Source organism: Mixophyes fleayi, chromosome 3 (assembly GCF_038048845.1).
Source record: "Mixophyes fleayi isolate aMixFle1 chromosome 3, aMixFle1.hap1, whole genome shotgun sequence".
NCBI lineage: Eukaryota > Metazoa > Chordata > Amphibia > Anura > Limnodynastidae > Mixophyes > Mixophyes fleayi.
Genome location: NC_134404.1, coordinates 321,860,328 through 321,885,245, shown reverse-complemented (window position 1 = coordinate 321,885,245; position 24,918 = coordinate 321,860,328). Strand labels below are relative to the sequence as shown.

The 24,918-nt window shown below is 38.8% G+C and overlaps 1 protein-coding gene across 2 annotated transcripts in view; it reads left to right on the top strand.

The window, feature by feature from the left end:
- Positions 1 to 24,918, top strand: part of CAMKMT (calmodulin-lysine N-methyltransferase) — a 297,789-nt gene that overhangs the window by 12,769 nt on the left and 260,102 nt on the right. For both annotated transcript variants that reach the window (XM_075204137.1, XM_075204136.1), the window contains exons 2-3: positions 1,363 to 1,538; positions 14,523 to 14,587. In XM_075204137.1, the coding sequence (XP_075060238.1) occupies positions 1,363 to 1,538; positions 14,523 to 14,587 (241 nt within the window). The remainder of the gene's footprint in view (positions 1 to 1,362; positions 1,539 to 14,522; positions 14,588 to 24,918) is intronic.

Here is a 24,918-nt window from a genome sequence, read left to right as displayed (position 1 = left end):
AAACTTTCTGTAATGTGTACCCAGCCTTTGTCTGCTTGGAAGATGACCCATATGTAGTCTGATAGCGGCCCTCTTCTCAATACATTTTTCAATATGTGTGATAATGATCCAGTCAATTTTGATCGAGCCAGTTGACCAATATTCCAGGAGACGTTACCTGTGTGTGACCAGACTTCTCTGAATTCTTGCCAGTGCACAACTACCACAACTAGTGTGTTTGGACACACACATTTGTCACAGCAGTTGCCTGGATGTGTCAGAAGAACGTTAGATGTGACAGGTGAAAAGTACTAAAAGAAAATGGCAGTTCTATGAATATATACAATGCCATGATCTATGAAACCTACTTTAATAGACACTTGAAAGACACACTGTAGTTTTCAAACACTTGTCTTGTTTTATCCATCTTTCATTTTTATGAATCCAGTTTTACTTGTTGTCATTTTTTAAATATATATTCTCTTGTGAACAATATGTTGAATTAAAGTACATTGAGTACATAAATATATAGTGCAAGTTTACAAAACCCAGAAGTAGGATAACATGAAATGTATATGTTTTTTTTAATACAATATAGAAAATATAAAAATCAGTTTTATGGTATATTCTACCATTTTGATTGTTTTGCGGTAACAGAATATTTTGCATATTTATTTTGGACTACCCCCTCCTTAATTAAAATACACCATTCCGAGGACAGTGGCAGGTAGGGAGTTTGACTGGGTGGTACACCTGTTAAACCGTAAGGCAGGTGTCCTAAGGTGAGCTCAGGTTGGACAGAAATCTGTGGAGCAGAAGGGCAATGTATAGCATATAGGGCACCCCCAACCCCCCTAGAAACCCTCCCCTGTTACCTAGAGCTAAGTTCCAGCTCTTGCTGAACTGTGTTTAATTTTCTGTGTAGGGAACGCTACAAGCCACTTGTTACATATAGCCAGGACCTCTGCCGCCCAATGTTGGCGCTGCCTGGCTCTGTTTTTTCCAGGCACGATCCAATACAGTGGTCCTAATTGGAAAGGCTGTATTGAATCTCTGCAACTATGGACAGAGTCGGGCACCACCTAAGGTGATCGGTAGGGATGTCGGCTAAAGACCGGGACCCTGCTGAGCACTGTGGGATCTTGAGAGGGACCTAATCAATGAACTATTATTGTGAAGGGAGGGAATTTAGTAACATTCACCCTTTTGAAGTCGTTCGAGGGATTTTTAGCTGGAACAGCATTATTTTGATCATCACCATATAAGTCTGCATTGTTGAGAATTGATTTGATATTAATGGAGTTTAGCCATCATAGTGATGATAAAGTGAAGTAGTACATCATGTGGCATTCACATGTGTGTTTTATTTTTCTGTTCATCTAGGCACTGAGAAAGAAATGCTTAGATGAGGACAATCTGCATAAAGTGTCTGTAAGAAGGTTCAATTCTTTTCGACTCTTTTCGATTATCGAATTAACAAAGGAGGAAACAGAAGACGACCAACACGCTTGGTTTCAGTACACTAGTATATTCTATCCTGAGTACAGTGTGTCTTTAAGGTAATTGTTTAATTTGCACGTTCCTGTAAATTAATGTATGGATTTGTTTGCGGGAAGATCCTGCAGCTTGTTACCTGCTACTGCTATAAGGATTTGATATGAACTCTCTAAAATGTTATGTTAATTTCTCTTATCTACTAATGACATTTTAAATATACATGAAGTCTTCATTTATTTATGGAAGTGCCATGGGAGAGCAGGCAATATTTAAATAAGTTGTATATGTTTGCATTGATAGGGTATTATGATATTATTACAGATGAAGCTACTCTCCATTGGGGCAGTAGCTGTTTATTTCTACAGGACAATAATGGCTATATACCTCTCCTAAAGGCTTGTTAGAAAATCTGCTCTGTGATGACTGAATATACAATAAATAGCAACATAGGTGTCTTCTATACAAGGAATATGCATAGAAAACTGCACTAATTTGTAGGCCTTGTCTGTAGAGTTGTATGTTGATTATTTGCCATCCGGGTATGTGACTCCTATTTTTAATTTTGCAACATTTGCTACACTCTAAGAGATAGCTTTTTCTCTTGTTATTTTCACTACAGGGGCTTACCTGGAAATTTAAAGTTGCGCCCATGGGGAGCCCTGAGTACACCCACGCAGGGCCCTGAGCGGTGGATGGGCAAACGGCTGCCCTCTATCGAGCCGTGGATGTCTCGATAGGGTCGGAGCTGTGGGAAATGTGAGCACAGAATCCCTCACCTTCTCGTTTTGCTGTTAGAAGAGCTGTCATGACCTGCTGGGACATTAGCATGCACTCATGTTGGTTCCTTATCAGAACCTACCAAAACAAACAAGAGGACAGACAAACCCAAGGACAGATCCTTTGTAGCTTGTAATAGGGTACAGCCTAGTTTTCTGTGACAGCTGAAAACCAAAGGATAAGGGGTAACAGTCCTAGCCACCAGACCAGTACACAGATTTTATCAGAAGGAAATCTATGGAAGACCCTTTTGTACATATTGAGGATTTAAAGAATCTACATAAAATAAAGTAATCAAGATCCCAGTTCAGTATAGGCCTCCAAGGTCCAGCCAATTAAAGTTCCTTATAAACCCTTCTTACTTCAGGATTGCTCATCAAGCAAGGAACTTGGAAAAGTGAGGGAGGAAGCACAAACTTGGTGTCATGGTGGATGTACTGATGAAGTAAGACGCAGGTGATGCCATTGCGACATTCTATTTGAATCTAGACATAAGAAAGGGAAAACATTTTATGTAAATCGGAGAGGAAAATTCTCTATTCCCTATTTCTGGGGAATGGAGATTCTTGGATAGAAGACAAGCAAACGTAAGGCGTCTAGAGAAAATGTACCTTTTTAAAGGGGACTCAATAATACAGTGACAAAGATTGATACTGCAATTTTGAGTCTTTCAAATAGAACATCTTTCCCTCTGGAAGAAGCGGGCCCTATCACAGATCCTATGGCCAGAAAAATAGAGAGCGTGGAGATTTTATGACTTCTATTGATCTGGATGCCTATCAATCTCTGCAATCCATGACGGCAGGTTTAACAAATAGGAACTGAGTACAACCAGGAGAATATAAATTACATCAGAGAAAAGGTTTTTTCAGAGAGCGTTATTAATATACTGCTAAAAGCCTGGATATACAATACTTCTGCATGCCACAACAGGGTTTGGAATAATTTTTCCTACTGTTGCCTTCAGAGGGGTGGGGACCCAAAATCAGAAAGTGTGTGTCCTGATTTAGGAATTTGTACAGGACAGAGATGACTGGCTCTCAAATCAAGATGCAAATCACAGCATTAAGCTCCATTTTTTTAAATTCTGCCTAGCTGAGGAGTAGTTGATAAAACAGGTCCTATATGTGTCACAAACATCAGACCTTGGGTAAAACCTTTTGTAGCTTTAAACCTAGACCGTGGGACCCTAACAAAATAAATTGTGAACCTTTTCAGGAAGTTTCCCATAGATGGGCTACTCTCAAAGTACTCTTCCTGACAGCAGTTATATCATTCAGAAGGATCGGAGAACTATACACATTATGGTGCTAGTAGTAGTATACGTTATCTTTTCAAGAAAGCTGGTCCAAACCCACAGTTTTTCCCTAAAATTCCATATCTTAGGAACTTGTTCTTCCCTCCCATTTGTCCCAATCCAAAGAATTCAATGGAAAAGGCTGTGCACACTCTGGAAGTAATAAGAGTCATTACAATATATTTGGACAGAACCAAACCTCTCAGGGGCCCATTGACTATTGTTGAAAACTTCTTTTTCCTACGTATTGTACACACTTTTGAGAAAGGGGGCTAAGGTTGTAACCCACTGAGTCGCCTTGACAACCATTCAGTTAGGCAGAACACATCCCAAAGCCCCAGCGTCAATACAAGAAAACTTGGCACTTTGGAAAAATCCCTGCTAAACAATACATATATAGTACACCAGTGATGGTAAGCATTGAGCTATTAAACTATGTCATCAAAGTTCATTAATCCAGTCCAAAGAAGAAAAAATAATCAACATCCCATACATTGTAAGCTTGCGAGCAGGGCCCTCTTACCTCTCTGCCTATATGTATTACCCAGTATTGTTTTATTAATGTTTGTACCCAATTGTAAAGCGCTACGGAATTTGCTGGCACTATATAAATAAATGTTGATGATGATGACGATGATGAACATGTGAGTCCACCAAACATCTAGTTTTTTTCCCAAGATGATGCACAGAAAAAAGGCTGAAAATAGCAAAAAAATAATGTAGTATGTCATACCAACCAGAACATCTATAAGAATACACCAGCAGGATAGAAATTATGTTTGTCTAAGCCTATATTATTAACTTTAGTTTTTCAGTTTAAAATGTTGCTTTGTGTTTTTTTTTTTACCCACCCCAAAACATGAGACATGTTCTAATCTAAACTTAATTTTATTAATTAGATGTTGCAACATTTTACAAACCCATCTCTCAAGGGGAGGTGGGCCTGGGATCAACAATTGTCAGGGGCCCATAATTCATATGGGCAGCATGGCCCTCATCCCTAGCATATGTAGTAGTAGCCTCACAGAGCCAGCGTAGATCACCTTGCTCAATAAGCTAAATGGATCAAGACATCATAGGTGCTTGCAAAAGCAACCTTTAGGCTACTCACCGTATTATCCGAATGGAAATGTTATTGGCCTAATCCTCTCCTCTTGCTTGTCACTCAGTGTGGTATATTTTGGCCAGGTGTGAAGTGTTAATTATGCTTATTACCACTCCAGATGTACATGTATAGCTGTTATTAAATGACAAAGTACAATCTGTTGTGTGTTGTCAATAGATAAATATCCCAACTCGAAGATACATATGTGAAAAGTAAGCAGACCCTGTATGGGCTTGGGAGACCCTGCCCGGTTACATGTTCCATAGAAGCAGGGAATTGGATTCAGACCTGACAACTAATTTCGGTATAGAGGCTGCTAACACACTGTCAGCTGTGAATAGTCACTGCATTGTAAAGGGGTAATTGAAAAAGGCTCTGCAATATATGAATGTCCAAAATAGGCTGTGTATTTTACTTGGGGCACAAGAATAGGCTCTGCATTGTAGTGGGGTTCTCAGAAATATGCGTTGTACTGGGGCCACCAAAGCTTTGTACAGGTGTCACTAAGACAGGCTCTGAATAATATAAAGTTAGTCAGAACAGGCTCTGCATCGTCCAGGAATCATCACAGCGTGCTCCGCATTGTACAGAGGTCATCAGAATTCACGTTCGGTCTGGGGCTTTGCACATTGTATCCCTTTACCCATAGTGCACAAGCTAAGTAATTATGTTTATGGCGTATTGTAAGTGCATTAAGTATATATTTTACCACTGCTCATAGGGCTATTGTATACCTTATTTTCTGCAGCACTGGTACATGCTACCGCTAAGGTTGCATCTCTAGCTGTATGTGATAGACCACTTGTTCAGATTGTGATACATTGGGGGGGAATGACATTTTATTCTTAATACTTAAAAATGTCTGAGTGAGACTATCGCATTGCATATATAGTTTCTTCTCTTCTAATGTTGATGAATAAACTTGTAGACAACTAGTATTCAGCATTCATGACCTAATCCATTTACTTCCCTGAAATCTGCTCCTGCACTGAAATTTCTCTTACATGACCTTGAGACCATTTAAAACACTGAAAAGACGAGCATTAGGTCAAGAGCAGCGTACAGGGTGCGAATACAGTTGTTGTCATGGCAACCAACATATACACCATGAGAAGAATTGTATCTTTTCACTGAGTTAGAAGTGCGCTGCCATATATATATGACATGTGCAATGACCCCTCTCTCATCATCATTAATACATGAATAATCCATAGAAATACAATATGTATAGAATAGCGCATGTTTTATACTACAGACGGTGGTGTGAAATGTACAGTTCATACACTGATTGTCCCAATGGCATATATATTCATTTTATGTTCCCTTAGACAAGTTTCCTTTTGTGTGTATATATAGTACTTCTATGAAAAGAGACTGATTGTCCCAATGGCATATATATTAATTTTATGTTCCCTTAGACAAGTTTCCTTTTGTATGTGCCTGCTTGTATATATTCTATTTCTATGGAAAGAGACCGCTAATGCTTTGAGTTTGAAAAGCACACCTAATACCTTGGTGAGACATTCCAATAATAAAGTGATTAGCGTATTAGGCAACATAGCTCAAGGACTCCATATATTTCACAAGCCCTTCAGAGCTGGTTTATTGTAAGAGAGGTGGCTATATTGAAGCACAACATTTCGGGGGTGGAGATCCTTTTGAAGAAGGTGGAAGGAGTACCCCACCAAACATTGGTTGTTATGTGGTCTGACAAAAACAAGTTTTGATGAGCCTTCTTTTAGGTATTTCCTGATAAGCTGCCACTTCTATTATTGTATATATGTTTGGGGGGGAAGGGGGAGGCCAAAGAGCGTATTCAGAACACCACTGCTTCATATGGGAAGTAAAAGGAGACAGACTCCACTGTAGAAATGTCCAGACCGTTTCATCATAGTTTCAGCTCATAGAAAATTTGCAGAATGTTATATACAATTTTTTTTATTTAAATCTTTATTTTTAAAGAGCACCACAATAATAAGGAACAAAAAAAACATACCATATGCAACCCTCTCCCCACCTCTCCATATAGACACTTGGCGTAGATTTACTAAATCTTCTAAACAGTGGAGATGTTGCCCATAGCAACCAATCTGAATCTAGGTGTTCTTTTATAGACTGTGCTACATAAATGGTAGTTAGAATCTGATTAGTTGGTATGGGCATTCTTTCTTCTTTTTTTTTTTTAGAAGTTTTTGTAAATCTACACTTTGGTGATCATCTGCATTACTTCACATTTGTGTCATTACCTTTCCTCACTTGTACAAAGCAATGGTTGTTCATTCATACCACCACGACCTGACAGACGGATTTAGAATGGAGACCCTTTGTATTCCCAAACAAATGTCTCCATTAACACTGCTCCTCCACCCAGATCACAATTCTGGCCAATAAAGAATAACTCTTCGACTGCAATGTTTACATATTTTCTCCTACTGGTGGCACCTTGTAGTAGGTAACACCTGGGGGAAAGGAGGGCTCAACCTAATATTCCCTGCTAATTTAAATAATTAAAAATATGGATATGTTTGGAGCAAATCCAGAGCCTATACAGGAAGTTGCCACCTTGGACATGACCACTTAGCGGTATGCATACTGCATATGTTCTGTGAAGTTTTTGCTTTCTGGATAACGCCACCCTTTCAAGCACCTGCTCTGAACCAAGAAATTGATTGAACAACTTCCATTTCTTTATTGTTGTTTGAAAGGCATACTCTGGTATTAGTAGCTAATAGGGAATGCCGGTGCTCTTGTGATACCCAAAAACTGTTGGGCACTAAGACCCAGTGAAACAGGACTCTCTCACAGTATGATGCTGGAGAGACTTTAAGACCCAGAAAAGTCCAGTCTGTGAGGGCTGCTGGAAGGTTTTGTGTGTGTGTGTGTGTATGACAGGAAAAATGATGAGACAGTGATTGAAGAATGCAGAGTAACAGAGAGAGGGCTGAGGAGCCTTGTGAAAAGGAATATAGAGGAAAACAGATAAAAAAAGATAGCTAATGAACTGGAGAGACAGCAGCAGTGAACAAAAGTAGTGAGACAGACATTAAAAAGTGTGAGGAAGATAGGATTATAAAGAGAAATTTATAAAGAGATAACAGAAGAGGATGAGACAGTGAGATATATTTACCTGTTTGCAAGTGACAATTACTCTGACAGGAAAACATCAAATAGTTTCACATATTTATCAGAATATCAGTTTTATTTATTCCTCCCAACTTATAAGAAGAAATGTACTGAACATTTGGCCAAAAGTGTTATGTTTAATCATCAGATAAGTGTGTTGTGTGTCCAGTGACAGAGACTCTTACCTCACAGTCACACAGTACCTCCATTATAACTGTAACCAACTGTCATGTCAGAGACATCAGCCATCTTGTGGTTGGCATCCATATTGCCTATCTACGTTCATTACCACAAAGACTACTGATTGTTGATATAGAAAGGAAAAGAGTAATTGTCTTATCTGATATGCTGTATGTAGAAATGTAAAAATGGGTTTAAATCCACTGCAATGCAGGCAGTGAATATTGATTTAGATTAAGAGTAAATATTTGTGAGTAGCATTGCTTATAACTAGAAAATTGTAATTATGTGGTATTTGTTGCTAATCATTATTTGACCCAAAAAAACATTTTAGTAATAGATTGTTCCTGAATAATATATTTGACATTACTTAATTTTTGGTGTCCTACTTGTATTGGGGACCCAAGGGTTCTTTGCCTCACTGCTGTGTCGTGATTCAAAGAAGAACCGGAGACCAGGTACGATCCGCACTACACTCTAAAGACAGCTACCGATAGGAGTGTTACAGTGTATTGCCATTTGGAGGCTCTTGAGGTACCTCTTGGTAAGTTAGCTCTCGATTTAAAAACACATGAATGTATGACCCAGTATAATGGGACTCTCATTGTTTAGAGTTAGAACCACCCTATCAGCAGAAGCGCCATGACGTGGCGGGTGGCTTATCATGAACTTGCAAATGTGTGCAACTGAGAATTCTGCATTTTTATGTGCAAGTAGAAAAGCAGCTCTTACTGGCTAACATCAGTGTTGCTGGGGGGGTTTTTCTCAGTATTTTTTCCTTTTTGGATAACCCTACCTTTTCAAGCACCTGCTTTGAGCCTATAAATTGATTGAGCAACTTCCATTTCTGTATTGAATTATGAATCTGTGTAAGCCTTCAAGATTGTATTTGCTTTATTAAGTAAACAGGGCAAAGAAATAAAGGGCGTAACGATGTAAACACTCCAAAATCACAATTGTTATGGTGATATGAACTAAATGTACATATATGTTTTGAGGGGAACACTTAATAAATTGCGAAGTATTGAAACGGCACCTTGACTTTATTTATTTTTTCTGTATGTAATCTTGGGGCACGTCCATCAGATGTGTGCAATGCTACCCATCTGGCCACACTCTCTCCCAACACAAGTTAGAGGAGGCTGGGAAAATTTTGTGAAGACGTTTATGGACTAGTTACCATCTGGTAAAGTATCTTGTAAGAATTTTCTTTAATGGCAAAATAGTCTAGCAAATTTAGTATAAACTAATGAACCTTGAAATGCAATCAAAAGTTTGAATTTCCATGGCTGGGGAGGATTAGCTAGAGATAGTTATGGCAGCAAAGGGCAATAGAGGGTACCATAATAGTTATGCCCAGAAGGGGAGGACAGAAGTCGCATTGTGTGAGGATGTAGGAGACAATTGAGGAGAGCATCTTAAAGGGCAGTAGACAAAGCTGCGGAACGGTTCAGCCATACCTGACAAAGAATAAATAAATCTCTTGGTAGCAGCAGCTGATAAGTCTGATCACTCCCAATTCATACCAATGAACTGCTCAAAAGAATCTGGTGCTCTAATTACAATTATCATCTGAGATAAAAATTTAATTACTCTAATTGTATACAAGAAAAATGCCAATGAGTTGGCTTAATAAAGTAACATACTTTTTAATACACTGCATAACTAAACCTATAAATAACACACATAAAAAATATAAAAAGCATTAGTATTTCAATCAGTGGATAGTACTTAATTTCTTATAACCACACAACAATTCTACAAGCTAAAGAGAATTCAATTGCATACAGCCAAGGAGGAGAAAATATTGTTTGGACCTGAATGCACCTCTTCTGTAGGACCTCAATCCAGTCCCATTTGTTATTCCTGCATTTGTTTTTTTTGCATTTGTTGTTTCCAGCACAGGCGCCTGCCCATAATACTAGATCAGGGGTGGCCAACCCCAGTGGCTCCCGAGCCGCATGTGGCTCTTTTAGCTCTTACATGCGGCTCCAATGCTGGCAGGGTCAGATCAGTCCCCTGCCAGTGCCCTGTTGCTTCAGATGCCGGCAGGGGCAGTTCGGTCCCCAGCCAGCGCAACTCCCCGGTCATGTGACCTACTCTGCACAATGCAGGGAGTTCACATGGTGTAATCGGTCCAATCAGGGAAGGAGACAGTGGAGAGTACTCTCCATCCTTCCTTTGTTTCGCGGGATCCAGGCTGTGTTTGCTGTGTGTGTGCTGTGTGTAAAGTAAGTAAGGGGTAGTAATGTTAGATTTAATAAAATTTGGGGAGGCTGATGGGCATGTGGGGATTCTTATGGCATATGTAGGCTGGTCTGATGAGCACCTAGTGAGGTCTGGTGGAATATAAGGGGCATGTGGGGTCATCTGATAGGCATCTGGTGAGGTGTGATGGTATATAAGGGACATGTGGGGTGGTCTGATAATAAATATATATGGGGCATGTGTGGAGGCTGAGAGGCATGTGGAGAGGCTGAGTGGCATGTATAGGGCATGTGGGGAGGCTGATTGTCATGTATAGGGCATGTGGGTAGGCTGAGTGGCATGTATGGGACATGTAGGAGGTTGAGTGGCATGTATGGAACATGTGGGGAGGATGATTGGCATGTATAGGGCATGTGGGTAGGCTGAGTGGCATGTATAGGGCATGTGGGTAGGCTGAGTGGCATGTATGGAGCATGTAGGAGGTTGAGTGGCATGTATGGAACATGTGGGGAGGATGATTGGCATGTATAGGGCATGTGGGGGGGCTGATTGGCATGTATGGGGCATGTGGGTAGATCTCATGGAATTGTAGAGGCTGATGTGTTTGTAAGGGGAACATGGTGAGGTCTGGTGGGAATGTGAAGAGACCTGGATCCTGACTGACAAGATACGTGCACTTTTTGGGCAGGGTGGTATAATAACAATTCATTGGTTTTATTTTTGATGGATACAGAGAGTGAGAAAGAAGGAACCAGAGTAAGAGGTGTATCTGTGTAAAACTGTACTTATTACTGAGATTAAGGGTAATGTGTGGCCCCTTTGAAGGTTAGGGGGCCACACATTTGGGCCTTGAAGTTTAGGGACAACTTTATCATTCCTGGTTAGATTTCTAGGTAATCCTGGATTTGAGGGTAAGGAAACTTCATATCCATTTTACCAAATGGAAGGCCAAAGTGTTTGATAGTTGGGCTCTATGTAATGTCCAAACTCAGACATGCACAAAGCTATATAACATTGGGAATAAGCATGTTGGGATCAGGATCTGTGATGAAACTTTTGGATTGCTCTTTTATTTACATTCTACTACCCTTTTATATATTCCATAATCTGATGAACTAAAACGTGGTTAACCACAATAGTTGACCTTGGAGGATGGTCTGTTGATTCATCTATGAAGGTTTGAGGCTTATTTAAACCTCCCCATAAAATACATTTATTAGGATGTTATGAATGTCTACTGTACATAAAATGCATTTTTACAGTTACTCTTGATTCCAAACACATGTCCTAGCTGCATACAAGACTGTCATCTCTAGTAATCTGACCTATAGCTGGTGCAAGTGATATGACAGAAAAGCCTTTGAGATGCCCAAAGCTTGAATTGGACACTGCTGCGTGCACTTGAGCTTGGCACGCTAATCTCACCCAAAACTAAGAACTTAGTTATGGTTGGAATCAGATTAGATTTGTAAAATAATAAATTGTCAAGCCTAGGCTCAGGTGATTCCGTTAATGGTCTAAACAGGAGATTACCCTCTTCTGCTAAGGGTCGGTGGGTGGGTGTTTTGTTTTTGTTTTTTAAATTCCTAGTAGCGTTGTCAAGGCCTCTTCCCATGTACATTTTACATATCTTCTCTAATTTCCTATGTGGCAATAATCAATTGGTCTGCTGATAAGAATTCTTTTAGATGCACATATTCAGACACCTGGGTAAATTTACTAAACTGTCCAAAAAGGAAAAGTGGAGGTTACAGGTATCACTGTCTAGAATGTACTAGATAAATGATAGCTAGAATCTCACTGGTTGCTATGGGCAACATCACCACTTTTCTCATTTGGAAGGTTTAATAAATCTACCCCATAGTCTAATGGCATGTCCATTAATTTGTTAACTTGGGGCCCCAACTCCCTGGCTTCCCCGATTTTATCAGAACTGGCGCAGGCAATTGCCGTGTCACATGACCTCCTCTGCACAGTGCAGGGAAGTCGCGTGGAAAACACGGAGGAGGAGGGAGTGCACTGTGCTCTATGTCCTTTCCTCTGTGCGGCCCTTCAGCTACTTCCGGTTACCTGTCAATGGATTAGATGTTAGTCATATTAAATAATAGTTCTAAAAAAGGAAATTCACTGATAGGGTAGGTTGGTATTGTCATTATTTGTTTTTAATGTATTTTGATGATTTGTATTGTTTGACAGACTAATTAAAATACAGGTTTTAGTGGGAGGAGACTATGGATGTGTTTAAATGCTCAATACAGCCACAAGGTGTAAAATAATAGTAATAAAAAGTGCTATTCAATTATATTTTGGCAATTGTACAATGTTTTTATTCAATTTTTTTTATTATAATTATTATTATTTTAAAACTGCTTTTCATGGTATTCTGTCAATGCAAAATATCCACAGATGTAAGTTGTGTCGATGTTTTATATTTTGGCTCTGTAAATGATTATACTCTAGCTTTTGTCGTGTTGCAGATTGGGTCTTCCTTCCCTCTAGTGGTTGAAGTTTATATTGCAGTATGCACATGATTGTAGCTTGAACTTTTCAGGATCTATTTTTAATCTCACTGCTATGTCATAACCGTAATCAAAAGATCACACTGCTCTTTCAAAGTAACACAGGCCTCAGCCTGATAATGTTTTACATCTTAAAGATTCATTGAAAAAATTCATACGTCACTGAATACTCTACGATATTATTCTTGTTATTACTAGCTGAATGTTGACATGAGGAATCTTTACTTCTCTAAAACAGGCTGATTAATGCATGGTATAGAATACAAGATTATGTAGGAGGGCCTAACACACTTAACAGAATTTAATTTAGAAAAAGCTATTAGAAAGGCATACTATTTTTTGATGCCTGATCTTCCATTTAGGCCCCTTCTTCTTAAGATGAGCAAAATAGTGCTCCATCCAGATCTAAAATAATCCCAGTTTAGTGAGTAATCTTTTGGTTTTATAGGTAGTAAGATTAAAGGCTGCAGTGCTGTTATGCAACCAGTAGGGGAGCAGTTTGCAGCTGAAAAATAAAATAGTCTAATGCAGAACTGATTCTGAATAAAATATTAAAAGCAGTCAGCAAAACGTTTCTACATGCGTAAAGTTCCAGTTGTATGATTTAAAAAAAACCATATAAACACTTAATACAAAGTGCTCAAATATAGATATATATTTTGGCTTTTTTTGTGGGATCTGACTGCAGTGACATCATCAGTCTTCCTCGTCTTCCTGTGAGTTGAAATTCACTAAATTCACTAAATTGTAAACAGACATTTCAGAATGGCAGAGATTTCATTAGAAATAAAACTATTTAAAAGGCGAGTATTAACGTAAAGATTATAAATCTCTCGCCTAATGGTTATTTGTCAGTGTATGGAAGCTGTCACCATTAGTTACATTCTCATAACTCAGTCCCACCATATCATACATCAATTTCATATTTACCTCTTTCCCGGAATGTTTGCAATCCTATCCAGTATAAGAAGATAATTTTCCGAAATGCCAGTCATGAGTCCGGCTGTTGCAGTTTTTTCTCTCTTTGCTATTTAAATGGTTAATAAACTAACTATTGGACCTATAGGCAATGATTCATTAAGGAAAGTATAGCAAAAAAAAAAAGGAGTAGCTTTGCATTTTGGCAAAACCATGTTGCATTGAAAGGGAGGTAAATTTATAATGTAGGGATAGATTTATAGTTGGGGTAGGGCATATCCTAGATCAGCTGTAAATTTCAGTGTAAAAAAATAAAGCTATCAAGTATTTGTGTGCTAGGTGAAAAAACAGCCAGTATTTTCCTTATGTGCAAAATAATAAACTAATTTGTACCCCTTGCATTGTAACATGGTTGGTCCAGGAAAACATTGCTTTTTTTTTTGCTTTGCTTTCCTTAATGAATCAGGACCATAGTATAGGTCAAAGCATGGTATCCATTTAATATTTATATACATGAACTAAATAAATTGTCTTTATTTGGCTAAATGTGCAAAGCATGCCATTCCTTTTTACTATTGGATGAGTGGTCATGCTCTATGCTATAACCTTCTGTAGTTTGTCTTGTGTTAACATACTGCCGGCAGTCATGAGTATTTCTTGGAAAGAGGGGGGGGGGGGTATATGTATATATACATTTGATAAATCACGGGAAAGCTTTAATAATTTGGTAGGGTGGCCTTTTAACATATCTGCAGTGGAAGCTTGAGAATTTAAGACTGAAGTTTGCTGTTATTAAGAAAAAAAATTGCTAAAAAAAACTTTATTTCTGGTCCTTTTTTCATGTTTGCTTTCGCTTCATTTTATGGAAGACACCAGCGTACAGTAAAAATTAGTAATTTAAACCAATGTTTTATTTCAGGCACAACGCTGGAGCTTTAAATGTTACCGACGTCCTGACAAGTTTTGACAATACAGGAAACGTGTGTAAGTGCTATTCTCATTGTATGTTTCAATCCCGCGCATTGTTTTCGTTTGATGCAGATTTACATGACAAAAGTGTACAATTTTGTTGTGATATTTTCTTGATTGTTTCCCAATGTTGCCGTTACTGCAGGCTTGTGTAATCCGCACTGTGTTACTGAGGAATTATGAATGATCTGCATACGTTTTGACAGGTTTTGTAACTGTGAATGTAAGGCAGCTGGTACATTCAGATAGATTAGGCCACGGAAAGCCTTATGGAATGAGAAGCTAAAGCCTGCTAACTGAATACACTCAAACAATTTGTATGCCTGGGGCACCAGGTTTATGAATGGCACATTTATCTCTGAGGTCAAATAAGAGGCAAATTTGCTGAGCTTTGTGTAAATAGGTCTACATTATCACTGTGCTTCTCAAACCTGGGGGAATTCCTCTCTGAGAGAAGAGGAGCCGATGATGACCCGAGGAAAGTTTTGGAAAATTGTAATGGGTGATGGGGAAAAAAGTCCTGTAGCGCTAGGTACTGTCACACATCGGGATCTTAGCCGCACTTACCTCATCCGCCGCTGTCATATCACGGCTACCTGGGTTCCTTCTGGTCGTCTGCAGCATTACCGTCCTTTACACCTCCGTTTGTAAACAAACACATACTGTTAGTTCTGCTGCATGGGCGCGGCCATCTTGGATGCAGTCAGGTGATCTTTCCAGACCAACCAGATTCAATAGCTGTGATCACTTGAACTGTACAGCCAATAGTTGTTTGTGACACACTATTTAAACCTGCTGCTGTGATCTGTTCATTGCCAGAACAACACACTTCTCTCCAGAGGATAGTTCTTGGCTCCAGTGTTCCTGCCAGCATTACCAAGTGCTCTGTTCCTGTCAGCATTACCAAGTGCACTGTTCCTGTCAGCATTACCAAGTGCTCTGTTCCTGTCAGCATTTCCAAGTGCACTGTTCCTGTCAGCATTTCCAGACTGCCCATTCCCCTGCTATATTCTACATTCAGCAAGAACATGAGCAGGAAGATCATCCAGGCTGCTAGGTTCTGTTTCAGTCCTGCTCCAGCTAGTCCCAAGGGTCCCGAATCGGATCAAGAAATACAGACGTCCGTGACAGGTACTAATGCGCACGACCTTTCTGGGGGAGGGGTTCATGTATACAATACAAATACTGTGTCTTCCAACTCCTGAAGCTACAGAAAAATGATACTTGGATGTATATTCCAGGATGTCCTGGATGATGTGCCGTGGCTCTGGTTCCACGTGTCTGTATGGTGGTTGGTGAGGGAGATGAGATGGAAGGTGTCAAGTGCTAGAAGGGAAGAAAAAATACCATGAGAATTAAGTCATCTGTTTCTCCTTCATGTGTACGTCAGAGCTTACAATCTAGAAGGGACATTTAAAATGAAGAACACAAGAGAAATCTAAATCAAATCGATATTTGGTGCGAACAACCTTTGCTTTCAAACCAGCATCAATGCATCAATTCTTCTAGGTACACTTGCACACAGTTGTTGAAGGAACTCGGCAGGGAGGTTGTTCCAAACATCTTGGAGAACTAACCACAGATCTTCTGTGGATGTAGGCTTGCTCTAATCATTCTGTCTCTTCATATAATCCCAGACAGACTCAATGATGGTGAGATCAAGGCTCTGTGGGGGCCATATCATCACTTCCAGGACTCACTTGTTCTTCTTTACACTGAAGATAGTGTTTAATGACATTGGCTGTATGTTTGGGGTTGTCGTTCTGCAGCAGAATAAAGTTGGAGCCAATTAGATGCCTTCCTGATGATATTGCATGATGTATGTTTGTGTATATATATATATATATATATATATATATATATATATATATATATATATATATATATATATATATATATATCTATAATATAAATGTCTAGTGGCGTGTGTTAGTCTGTCTGTGTGTGTGTGTAAAAAATAAAACCAAGCTGCAGCGCCACCTGCTGGGCGGAGTTATACACTGACCTACTAAATTCTTAGTGTGTGTGGGGAAAAAAATTCAGAAAGGGCTGAAATATGGTATACTAAGATGTTTTTAATTTGTTAATTGTTAAAAGTGTTTATAAAGATTTAAAAAAAATATATATATATTTCTTGAAGGAGAAGTGACAGTGGGGAGTGGTTGGTGGTTGAGGCCTGGGCTATGGCCCAAATGCATGACAAGAACCTTTTTAACACCTTAAGTAGCTTGATTTGACTAGAATGCATGAGTATCATGCACGGGTTAACTTGTGTATATGTGTGTATATGTATATGTGTATATATATATATATATATATATATATATATATATATATATATATATATATATATATATATATATATATATATATATATATTCCCTGATTAGAGAGGGAGAGTAATGAGGATTTGTACTTTAATATATATTGATTAATGCACATCCAATAGAGGTGTATATATCTGTCATTTCTGGGATATATACTATTCCTATCTCACTTACAGCTTCATTTGTCGTTAAGTTGCACTTCTAGTTATCTGACACATTGTCACCACACAGATACTGTGCTAAATTTGTCATTTCCGTTAAGTGTTCTAAAGATTTAATTATATTAACTGGTTCCTTCTTCTTAAGGCTTCCCTTGTTATGCTGTAGGTGACAGTAATATTTGGTAGGCATTAAACTAGGCTCAGAGGGCCTTTTTGTTTTCCGTCTTCACCTCCTGCTCAATCATGTGTCCTTGGATGGGTATTGAAGAACCTATAGCCAATGAGATTATCAGAATATTCTCAGCAGCACGTATTGTTTTAGGAGATGTGATCTGATATTGTGGAAGGCAGTGTCGTATCTGATTGTGTTTGTGACGGCAGACTACATGTGACGGAGGCAGTATCCGTGTGTGAGGAGGGGAGTGGAGGCAAGCTGGAGTTAGATGGTGGAAGAAGCAGGGTCCTCAAACAGCACAGACTAATGATGTGAGGCTCCTATAAAACTAATGTTGGAAGACTTTGGTGTCAATTGCACATCTATATGAAACAAAGTTGAAACCTCCCACTTAGATTTTAAGTTGATGGCATAAGAAGGAATCACTGCTACTCTTCAATGATAGCACAACCAGCGAAGGCATTATCTCCAACTATATCTATTATGGCGTCCCCAGAGCAAGGTTTCCCCCTTTTAGCTAGCAAGATTATTGAATTTCAGTGTGAATCCTGGCATGTTATGATGGAAAATTGCAGTACAGTCTATAGAGTAACAACTTGTTATTATTGATAATTTCCGCTGTCCTGTAAGAGCCTGACCCTATCATTGTGTTATTGCAATTACTGCTTTTAGTAAATAGAAGTAACTAGGAGTGTTGTCTTCACTCTGGATGAATAGACTCCTCATCCTTTGACAACCATAGCTTGATATAAAAAAAACTCTACTTTGTGACTGTAGTCGCCTGTCAGAGTTGCCTAAATAAATGATCATAGACCTTAGATGTGGAGGATAATATATTGTCTTGGAATTAAACTGAGACTAAAGTTAAAATAATTGAAGACATTAGTTTTCACTACGTTGTCTTTCACTGTCCACACCCCAAACTTATAGAGGCTGGTTCAGAGTTGGGGCCAAATTCTGTGCGGAACTTGAAGCCGCACAAACCATGTTGCACTGCAACAGGGGTGCAAATGGAAATCTTATTTTGCATGCAGGGGCAAATATTGCATGCTCTTGTGTGCTGCGCACACTGGCCACCACTGTTTTACACTGCATTTCAGAGTGTGCCTAGACTGTAAAACCCTTACAAACCTAAATCAAATTGAGCATTTTATACTTTCCCTCCTGCAGCACAAAATGGTTTTGCCCTGTACCTGGATTTGCTGCATGCGCTAAATAACTTCATCTTAGAAGAAACTGTTCTACTTTAAAGGAATTAAAATTGCAGGTTAAATTCTTAACACTTTTTAATAACACCAAATGTATGTTCATAAACAATTTGCAACACAGAAGTCTGAAAATAGGTAGACATTAATTGTTAATTAGAAAGGATCAAATTATGTTAGGACCACGTGGTTCAGGATGTAGAAATGAGAAGGGAATGTACCAATGTGGTCATAACGTTTAGATATTCGTGCTTGTGGCTAGAATTTTCTAATTTACAGAAATAAAAAAAGTTTCCTTATTGAACAATACAGCTACTGTTCCCCATGCAGTGTGGTTTGTTTGCTATCACGACGGCGTGTAAACAATGCATGGATCAGACCACTAGACAGAGTGTGAGGGAACCTTTGTTTTATTGAATCCGGAAAATGAAAATCTGGTTTAGTAAACATCTTCTGGACCATATAAAACTGACTAAAGATTATAATTTTGTTTTTCTGGTGATGAAACAATATACACAAGCCAAAAGGTTAGATGACATGATCCCTATATTAAGTAAAAAAATAAATAATCTTCTTGTTTTGGGGAATAGGTTACAGCCAGGTCTTCCCATAAGAATTATGGGCCCCTTTGATGCTGTGCCCACCTGTTCTTAAGAGAAGAGTTTATTTACTTCTATAACTGGTGAAGGTTCAGTGGCACATACTCTATGGTGTGTGTTCTCAATGGCAGGGTTTCCCAAACCCAGTCCTCAGAGCTCCCCAACAGTGCAGGTTTTTCGGATCACATGTGACATAATTAGGACCACCTGTGGATCTGTTGCAATGTGTCAGTCAGTAATGAATACACCTGTGCTCCAGCAAGGAGATATGGAAAACCTGCATTGTTGGGGAGCCCTGAGGACTGGGTTTGGGAAACCCTGCTCTATGGTGTGTACTCTATGGTGTGTACTCTATGGTATGTCTTTTATGACTCTCTGAGGCGCCTGCAAATTTGGATCAGAGAGTTATGGTGATTAATATGAGAGTCATAGGTACCTTGGCTCTGGCAACCAGACTCTCCATGTGCGCCCCGGGGTATTTTCCCTCCCAGTCACTGTAAAATTACTGTGGGCAGAGAGAGAACGTTTATAGTATACCCCGACCCTTGTGTTTCTGTGGTAGTTTTCTAACCAGTGAATGGGAAACCTTGAGCTGGGTGTTAATGGTTACTGCAGGTCAGGAGGTCAGCTATAGACAGTAGATGGTACTGTGAAAATCAGATTTATCGGCACTAGATGAAGTATCAGAGCTGTATGTCGGTGGTGTAGTGATGTTTTCACTTGAGAAAGGACAACTTTGCATGGCACGCTGGCAGTCTGAGGCTCACATGTCCCATGACCAGCACCACGACAACACGGTTATGACATATGTGCTTCGGGAGCAGCGTGATTGAATTCTGGCTCCATGTATTAATTCTTCCAGGCCCCAAAATATTGCAGTCTACCCTGCCCCCCCCACACACACATCTGTCACCCCCTATGGGCAGCCCTAGCTTATAGCTACTGGTTTTAATGTAGATAATTATATTTATTTTGATGTGAGGTAAAATGGACCTTATGGAATAATCTAACAATATTTAATAATACAGATTTATATAATATATTAAAGTAGCATGAAATCTACTAATAAACATTATCCAGAGCTTATCAGAAGGTAGTTGTACGTCATTTCTTCTTGCTGAAGCTCCGCATGTGCACCAAAAATGTGTACACATAGGCTCATATATACATTTTTGTATATCGTTGACCTGCGTCTCCTTGTGCCTGAAGAAGTGGAACGAGCAAACGTAGGACGAGTACAGAAAGGGCGAGTTCATGTAGGAAAGTGGACAATCTGTCTTCTCACTTTCATTTGCATAACTTGCCAATGGCCTTAAGAACCCACTACAAGCAAAGAAAAGGGCAGGAGATGGTTGTATGAAAAGTATTACAAATGAAACATAGGTAGGTTTGAGTCTGAATATATAAATTCATTTTGACAGGTCCATGTTAATGTCAGTCTGTGGCAGGCCTTGGGGGGACAGAAACGCTGTCACAGACATATAGAATGTGCCATGCAGTCCTTATCACTTAGAGTCTCAGGGCACCATCGTTACATGTGAGCTGTTACCTGCTTGATAAGTAAGAGGGCAGCAGAGGGAGCTGCAGTCACACTGTGATTCTCTATATAGCAAACACAGGAACAGAAAGGAAGGAGAATGATCTTCATTGTTTTATCATGTGTTGAAATATTCTGTTATAATTGTATAAACCTATTGTTTTACTCTGCGACCTGTAACTGTATTAAAGTTAAAAGCTGAGCTTTTTGTAGTGGAGGTAGTGACGTAATCCTATTCACATAGTGGCATTATTTTACATTATTTAAAGATGCAGTACCTATAACAGCCTGCCTGCCAATAGCTAAACATTGATCATGTTACATTGCACCTTTTTAGATTTAATATTTTGCCTCCCTTTAAAAAACAAAAAAGTTCTATTTTCCCGTTCGTGTGTATGTTTCATTTTGAAATGTGTCCCTATGTGTATGTATCCATATCATGACTTTAGCCTCTGTACTCTTACTTCAGCCAGAGCTGTAATATAATAAGAAGCCATGTTATCATGTATTATCTGGAATGTCCTACATACAGAGGATGATGTGTTGTGTACACACTGTATACTCATTATGACATGCATACGTTTGTACAGAGTCAGGCGGGCATAAATCTGTTTGCTTGATAGGATTATCAGTCTGTAATTGTTGTGATTCTCAGTTCATGCTCAAAACGTGACAGTTACTTCACTTACTTTAAACTTGCTGGGCCTGATTCATTAAGTAAAGTAAGGAGGAAAAGGATTACGTTTTCTCCTGGACAAAACCATGTTACAACGCAAGGGTTGCACATTAGTTAATTATTTTGCGCATAAGATAAATGATGGCTGTTTTTTCATGTAGCACACAAATACTTCATAGCTTTATTTTTTGGCTTCACATAGCTAAAATACACAGAAGTAAGCCAAAAAGACAAAAGGAACCTTTTCAGTTATACGTTTTCTGGTGGGCAGCTTGAGACTTCTTTATTTCTCAGTCCTGGAACAACGGAGTTGAAAGAAAAATTTCAAAATATGAGCTTTGTTTTGTTTAGTGATAATGGCACCTGATTGGATGACTGTGGCACCTGTCCAATCAGGTTCTTGGCTAGTGGTAGACCACATCCCAAATGGGCAGGGTAAATAGTAGACAAGCCAGGTAGCTAGAGTGGAACAGCTACAATATCTTTAAACACAGGTTAAAGTAAGTTTCTCGAAAAAATGCTATTTGAGCATGTTGGGTACAGTAGTTTTGGATAACTTTAAAGCTACCAATAAAAATCTGATTTGTTAATTATAAACTTTTACATATTAGTTCGTAAATGTTAAAAATGCCTTACTTAAGTGTTCATGGTGTTCATCCCTGGCTTATTGTCTTCTCGAATTTATTAGCAGTCTCTTGAATTGTGCCAAAAAGCTAAACTGAGCCGTGGGACTTTTTGAGAGTTAACGTTTAGCTCTCGCAGTGTGTCTAAAAGAGAACGTTAGGAAGCTATTTTACTGAAAACAGAATCATTGTTCGTTTGCTCAGGCTTTCCATTCAAATTAAAATACAGGTAATCACGCATTTAATGAGCGGATTTGTCTGCGGAGTGGTAGTCATGTTTAGTTTACAGGTGGAATGGTTTGATGTTTTCTACCATTTATTCCTTCAGACTCATTTTGGTTATGTAACAATTATAAATGTTGTCATTCAGCTTAAAATTTCACACTCATTGAAAAGGACAGAGGTACTCAAATCGCTATAGCACAGACATTAAGAATAATCATTCTGTTTGTAATTTTATGCAGCAACGTAAATCTAAAGACCTCGGGCCTGAGTCATTAAGGAAAGCAAAGCATAAAAAAGGAGTAACATTTGCACCTGGGCAAAACCATGTTGCATTGGAGGGGGAGGTAAATTTAAAATGTGGGGACAGATTTATATTTGGGGTAGGGCATGTCCTAGATCAACTTTAAATTTCAGTGTAATAATAAAGCTATTAAGTATTTGTGTGCTAGATGAAAAAACAGCCAGTATTTAAATTATGTGCAAAATAATACATTTTTGCACCCCTTGCATTGTAACATGGTTTGTCCCAGAGAACATTTACTCCTTTTTTGCCTTAATGACTCAGACCCCTCCATGAGTAAGAATAAGAAAACGCTCATTGCTGTAAGTTCTTCTGAAAATTGATTGGTTATTTATGTTGAACTTGGTCTCCAAATGTCACCTTTTGTTTTGTGTATTCAGTCAATAAACAGTTGTCTTACAGTGTACAGGTAGGTGTTTAGCCCTCATTAAAAAAAGATATACAATATATCAATTGTATGTTTCAAGAGGATTTTCAGACTTTGTTTCTTATGAAGCACTCGGGAAGGGTGCTTAATCATAGGCTCTTAATATCCAGTACATCAGTGTTATGTACGTGTACGGTTTCCATGACCCATCCAGAATCTTTTAAGGAATGTTCAGACGATCACATTCTGAGTAATTTTAGATGGAATAGACCACTAAGAAAGTTGTAGGTAAGAGAACCTTTGATTTTAGTTCATGTGCTACTTTTACCTAGAACTGCGCAATTTGTGAGAGGTAACCTTCATAGATAGTACATGCTAAAGCAGATCAAAGCAAAGGGGTCCTCTGTTAGAGCCTACAACCGAAAGGGTAAATGTATCAAGTGGGACACAAGGTTTGGACTGAGTTGGGAGGTGGGTATGTTTTTCCGATTAAGAGAATTCCGACACTAGCTATACTGACATTAATATGCAATTAATATACCCCCACATGGGGTAAATAAAGACTTACCATAAAAGACAGACCTTTCCGACACGACTCATATAAATGGCAACAGTCAAGCTGCTGTTTTAAGGGGGCAATGCCAGGACCCGTCTGTATAATGTAGAAACCCTAACCCTAAACCTAACCATTTTTTGGATTATGCAGATGGGTCCTGGCATTGCCCCCTTAAAACCGTCAATTTGACTGTCCCTTCTTTAAGTGACGAAAATCACACTTCCAGGATTTTCTCCTGTCACCATTTATATGAGGCGTGTCGGAAACATTGTCTGTGTCTTTTATGGTAAGCCTGTATTTCCTCCATGTTGGGATTGTAGTCATCGGCATATTAATGTCGCTATACCTAGTGACGGAATTCTCATAATCGAAATAATGACTAACACCGGAGTAGGTTAAAAGTGTGAATGGTAAACTTTATTTTGAATGGTTTTAAAGAGCATGTCCAGCTGTCTGTACTGTCTGTCCGTGTTGACTCTTTTGTCTTTCAGCTCAGCCATCCATAACAACGGTCTGTACATTACACCTTCCACACTTCCACACTTTGTGTTGGTTGTTGTCCTTGGTTGTCAGCTAGGTCTGCCAGTCACAATACATGAATAATAGGGGCAGACTGGAGTAAATGTTGAGCTGAATTATGCATGTATGTATGCAAAGTCATGGACTAATGGTGTGGAGTTAAATAGCAACTGGAACGCCTTATATACCATTATGTACCATGTACTTTTATGGACTCCGCAAGCTTCGCGCAACGTAGTCATCCATCTGTTTATAATTATTAGAGTACTGCATATTATATTACTTGTAACTGTGAAGGCTGTTAAGGAGATGCATTGGCTGATACATGGCCCAGGCGTCCATGATGTCACTAGTCCATAGTGAATTTAAAGGTTGTATTCTCATGATAATGGCTGTGCAATTGATAAACTTTGATGTTTAATATGTTTTAGATCAGCTAGGATGTACTACATATTTTCTACACTGCATTGCCACTTACAGAATAAATGTGTTTATAGTGGACCCATCACCAGTGGGGCAGGTTCTTTTGTTGGGCTAAGAAACTCATAGAAACTTGAAACATTCATGTATTTTATTCCTTTTTGAATTTTCAATGGATAGTTTACCTGAGCTGAAGGATGTTCCGATGATAGCAGACTGTCAATGAATATCCAAATACCAGATTTTATGGAGCTAGAAAATATTTTGTATATGCGACATGTCAAGTATTATGATCAGATGGAATTTTTGTATAAATAATAAATGTCATCGGTTTCTGCAAATAGAATGATCTAAACAAGGTCACTAAGTAGGGGCGAAAATCCATGAGAGCTATCAAGTATATATTTTTTTCACCCTGGAATTTAACTGTTTTCATTATGGTTTAGAGGTTTGCAATAATGATAGGCCATGTCCCATCTATTTAACCTTGTTTCTGTATTGTATTTTATGTTTCTTTTTCAAGGGCAAATAAACATGTCTTACGTACGTTTCGGAATACTTTTTCCGCTATATGTTTTCCATTTTAATCTATTTTATAATTAAAAATATCTTCAATATTTTACGTATAAAAGTTCAGTGTCACTCTTAAGAAAAT